General features: G+C 36.3%; 1 protein-coding gene across 1 annotated transcript; it reads left to right on the top strand.

Moving 5' to 3' along the window:
- The first annotated feature begins 1,138 nt into the window (after nt 1-1,138).
- Nucleotides 1,139-3,780, top strand: LOC141643172 (LEAF RUST 10 DISEASE-RESISTANCE LOCUS RECEPTOR-LIKE PROTEIN KINASE-like 2.1). Its single transcript, XM_074452214.1, has 3 exons — nt 1,139-1,968; nt 2,335-2,400; nt 2,555-3,780. Exons 1-3 carry the CDS (start codon nt 1,197-1,199, stop codon nt 3,703-3,705), a joined length of 1,989 nt encoding a protein of 662 aa, XP_074308315.1. The 5' UTR covers nt 1,139-1,196; the 3' UTR covers nt 3,706-3,780.
- Nucleotides 3,781-5,188: the final 1,408 nt, after the last annotated feature.

Below are 5,188 nucleotides of genomic sequence, written 5' to 3'. Positions count from 1 at the left end.
TCATTTGTTTAGCTTTGATTTTGGCACAAAGACTAAAAAAAAGAATGAGACTAAGCTAATAATAAGATGACAAGCAGACCAAATTGAGTGTGTCGAGGATCAAATTGATCATCAAAGCATTTCTAAAATATAAAGTTAAATAATTGACTGCGATACGCAAAAATAAAATAGATAAATATACGACCGAAACAGAAGGGGTAATACATTATGTCATTTGGATATCGACATTTCAATTGCTTGGTTTCGCTTTCGTTTCTCGTTAATATATATATATATATATATATATATATATATATATATATATATATATATATATATATATATATATATATATATATATATATATATATATATATATATATATATATATATATAGTTATAGACTTATAGCCTTTTAGAAATGAGATACCAGATAATTGAGATCGCACTGTATGTAAATGATATAAACCAAATTTTATGCATAAAATTGTTTGAATATAATTTATTGTGAAACTCGCTTGATTGTAGGAAATTGAGTTATTTTATTATAAAATCCGTTTTATTTATGATCATCCACATCTCATGAATGAAATGGACATTAATTGATGAAATAATATTTAAATGGATGAGGATTTGACTCCACGCCTCCACCCCATGCCGACCAGACAGCTCGCGAACAACTCGTGCTTGACTCGGTTAAAACTCGGCTCGTGCTCGTGCTCGACTCGAGAACTTAACGAGTCAAGCCGAGCAAACGGTGACTCGGCTCGAAAAGCTCTTGAGCGACTCGAACTTGTATGAGTAGATTAGATATTGCTCCTATTTTTTGAAAATATTTTCATGATTATAGCTTTGTATCACACATATTAAATATGTCACTGATTTGCCAAATATTTCATATATATTTTTCGAGTATTGTTATTAAAAATATCGAAAACTAAACAAAATAATTTAACAATTATACGAGCCCGAGCTCGCAAGCTTGATAGTGAGCACATTTTTTTCAAGCTCACATAAGCTCAAGATCGGAAAGCTCGAGTTTTGCTTATGAGCACAAGCCGAGGAAGGCTAAGCTCGAGTTCGCCTCGGCTCGTTATCACTACTGGGTCTATTGTGATGTCTAAGTCCTACATGTTTGATCACCCATAAGTGCAAATGTTAGCCTACAAATTTCACTTCACACTTCACAAAAATCTCTAAGCTCTCATTTCGTTCCCATGGATAATTTCACTCCCTCTTACATCTCCACAATCCCCTTTAAAATCATCATATTCCTTACGTTAACCACTATTCCTGCAACACTATGTCGTCGAAGCGACGAGTTCAAAGCCTGCAGTAAAACATTCACCTGTGGGAACATGACAGGGTTAAGCTACCCCTTTTATGGTCTAAATCGACCTCAATATTGCGGTCACCCAAGATTCGAGCTCCTAAACTGCGATCAAAAAAATACTCAAAGAATTCAATTTGTTATATTGTCCCAGAAATTTTATGTCTTTGACATTAATTTAACAGCTTCTACCATGAGGGTTGCTCGACAAGACTTCTGTGATAGGGCTGGATGTCCATTAACTCTAGTCAACATTACAATTGATTTCTCGCTTTTTCAGTACACTAATTCAGATTCCAATATCACCCTTATATATGACGAATGTGCCTCAAAATGCAAGAGTTTTCCTTGCCCGTGGGGTGGAGGGAAGTTATTCCCAATTTGCTTCCTGACTGACAAACTGATGATTAAATTTAACATGTCAAAACTTGTGTGCCCAAACAAACTATTTCTTCCTGTTCATAACACAGATTTAATGGCCATGGATGAATTGGGAGATTACGTGCCTACATCGGCTTGGAATGGGTTCGAGCTCAAATGGAACGCGAATAATGGTTTATGTCGAGAGTGCGTTAGATCAGGAGGGCAATGTGGACATGATTCCAAGTCAAATAAGTTCTTTTGCTTTTGTACTGATGAATCCAAGTGCCCTTTTCCAGGTACTAAATCTGGTACTTCCTCCCTTCTGGTCATTTGTATACTATCTTTTTCCATAAATGGGTATTGTCATTCATTTGTTTACCTTTTGATATTGGGAATATTGTTGAACGATAATTTGATCATCTGCATAATCTATTGTCCACTTGTCACTCAATGACACCACCCACAAATGATCCCCTCCTTTTTTCTTGTCTTTGTGCCAAAATCAAAGGTGAACAAATGATCGACATGGATGGAGTAATTGCTTTAAATATTTAGTCACAGATATAAAATTATTACTAAGACTTGCCAGCTAAACTAGCCGACACTTGTTAAATGTTACTCGTATCTGTTTATATGTATCTCTAATGAAACATAACTAATAGGATCAATCAACAAGAGACGCAGAATTGCAGGAATCAGTCTAACTAAGCTCAACGTTGCACTAATAGGTAATGAACCTAAATCCCTACGTTATCTCAATTCATCAATGTTCATCTAGTTTATCAAACTGAGCTTCTTGTTATAAGACGACTCAAAAGTTTATTCAAGGCATTATTTGTAACGGCTGACACTATTCACCATATTTCGACGACTGGCTTCCAGGTTGTTTTTCAGTAACAGGGATATGCCTGATTATTCTTCTAGTAATCTTCTTTAGAAGGAGGTACTCATCGAAAGACCGAGTTGATAGACGAGAAAGAAGAACTAATGTTGAGACTTTCCTTAGAGGTCATGGATCTTCAGGTCCAAAAAGATACACATACAATGATCTAAAGAAGATTACTAATTCCTTCAAAGACAAGCTCGGAGAAGGCGGGTATGGCTCTGTCTACAAAGGAATTCTTCAAAATGGCACTCCAGTTGCAGTTAAAATGCTACACAAATCAAAAGAAGAAGGAGCGGAATTCATAAATGAAGTTGCAAGTATTGGAAATACCAACCATGTCAATGTTGTCAAACTCTTCGGGTTTTGCTACGAGGGGAATAGACGGGGTCTTGTCTACGAGTTCATGGCCAATGGATCGCTTGAAAAGTTTCTATACACGGGCGACAACTCCGATAACCACCATCATTCTCTTGGATGGGAAACCCTATTTGAAATTGCAATTGGAGTTGCGAGAGGACTAGAGTACCTTCACAGAGGGTGTAACACAAGGATACTACACTTTGATATTAAGCCACACAACATTCTTCTCGATGAAAACTTCTGCCCGAAAATTTCAGATTTCGGGCTATCCAAGTCGTGCCCTCAAAAAGACAGTATCATATCCATGTCTGAGGCTCGAGGAACAATCGGGTATATTGCTCCCGAGGTATTCCTCAAGAGTTTTGGTGGTGTGTCCTACAAGTCAGATGTCTATAGTTATGGAATGTTGGTCCTCGAAATGGTAGGCTGTCGAAGAAAAGTTGAGGTTGAAGGAGAAGTTAGTAGTGAGCAAGCTTTTCCTGAGTGGATATATGAGCAGCTCGAAGGAAGCGTTGAGAATGGATTGATTCATGAGGAAATGGAAATGCAAAGGAAGATGATAGTAGTGAGTTTATGGTGTGTGAAGACCAACCCTTCTCGCAGGCCTCCAATGAGTAAAGTGGTGGAAATGTTGGAAGGGACACCTGAATCTTTACAAGTTCCTCGCGCTGCTTCTTTGTCAATGTCGCTTCAGTCACAGCACAGGGCAGATGGCGGCATCAGCAGCTTTTACGATCAACAACAGTCGAGATTAGGTCGCAATAATCAGTTCTCAGATGAATATTGATCCCAAAATATTGTATCCATGGTTTCGAGAAATTATTTCTAGTTTTCAAAAAGTATCCTACATCATAATTCATAAGCAAGATGTATTTTCAGTTCGCAAGTCATGTTTTAATCATTTAATCACATGGCTAAATTAGTGTTGTATATAAATTATAAAACCGTCTCATATAAGTTTTTGTAATAATATGCAGAGAAGTTACATGTATCATGTTTTGCTTGTTTACAATTAAAACAAAAGAAAATAATTGGTTACACAATGCTGATGATTAAGTTAAAAAATAGTTTGGGGTTTTGGCTTCTGAGTTCTGAGTATAGATAAATGCATCAAGTTTCAGGGGAAAACAATACTAACTAGACCTAGCATTCTAGCAACTTAAATTTCTGCCGGCTCTGTTGTTCAGAAACTCATGGCCCCTGATTTGTATCCTGAATGAGAATAACCAAGATGAATTTTTTGATTTTTGTTGTGAACTTCGATTAACCCTGCCTGAGAATTACTCAAAATTAATGTCGAAAAAGGCACTTATCCGATTTACATGGTCTACCACCAACGCCTTCATCACTACAATCTTCAGTTGATCACTAATACGACCGTTTTTTATCCTTTCACTTCTATGTGCTAAATACACAAAAACGTTTATTGACGGGTGATAGGATAATTACTAGGTCGTTAATTTTAGCAAATTACCAAACCAAATTAACTATTTTAAGCCTAATTGCATTTAACTAATCCCAACTTAAAAGGGTAGTATAGTGTAAGTCTGGTCGAATCCTAGAGAGGCGGTTTAGTAAGAATAAGAATAATTTCAAACAAGTAGAGAGGCGGTTTAGTAAGTCTGGTCGAATCCTAGAGAGGCGGGAATTCAAACTAGAGCAATAAGAATAAGAATAATTTCAAACAAGTAGTGTGCTACTATGAACAAAATGTAATTCCTATCCACAAGGATGTAATTGAGATATGCAGTAGTTAGATAAATAATATGGTAGGTTAATTACTCCTAGCATTAATTCATCTAGCATGACATTAATATGAAGGAAAATAAAGTAAATAGGATAAGGGTTTTTTTGTCAAGCACAACCTTTAAAGAAAAAATTTCCAAACACCGCCTTTAAAAAAAAATTTGTGAAACACAACCTTTAATAATTTTTTTTTTGTAAAACACGACATTTTGGACAGAGTTTAACCACTTGCAATAGGATGACTTTAAATTGATATTTGAGGTAGCAAACGAGGTTGATTTGAGGTGTTCTTAGACTCTTTGGAAAGGTGGGGAGTACAAGCTTTTCAGGGGTATCAAATAGGGTGGTGATATGTGGTCTTATATGGAGTCTATTGGTGTGTAAAGTAAGACTGATAAAAGAGTGAATTAGGTAAAAACAAATCCGAAAAACACCAATTCACTCCTTGACCAGCCTTACTTTACATACCAATAGACCCCACATAAGGCCACCGATCACCACCGTATTGATAACGCCTGAAAAGC

Source organism: Silene latifolia, chromosome 2 (assembly GCF_048544455.1).
Source record: "Silene latifolia isolate original U9 population chromosome 2, ASM4854445v1, whole genome shotgun sequence".
In the NCBI taxonomy this organism is placed as follows: domain Eukaryota; kingdom Viridiplantae; phylum Streptophyta; class Magnoliopsida; order Caryophyllales; family Caryophyllaceae; genus Silene; species Silene latifolia.
The sequence above is the reverse complement of the archived record's forward strand: the minus strand, read 5'-3'. Positions and strand labels throughout refer to the sequence as shown.

Excerpts from the sequence above, each read along its gene's own strand:
- LOC141643172 (XM_074452214.1), top strand. The coding sequence starts at position 1,197 with ATGGATAATTTCACTCCCTCTTACATCTCCACAATCCCCTTTAAAATC. Across the intron at positions 1,969-2,334 it reads ATCCAAGTGCCCTTTTCCAG|GATCAATCAACAAGAGACGC; the intron begins GTACTAAATCTG and ends CATAACTAATAG. Across the intron at positions 2,401-2,554 it reads GCTCAACGTTGCACTAATAG|GTTGTTTTTCAGTAACAGGG; the intron begins GTAATGAACCTA and ends ACTGGCTTCCAG.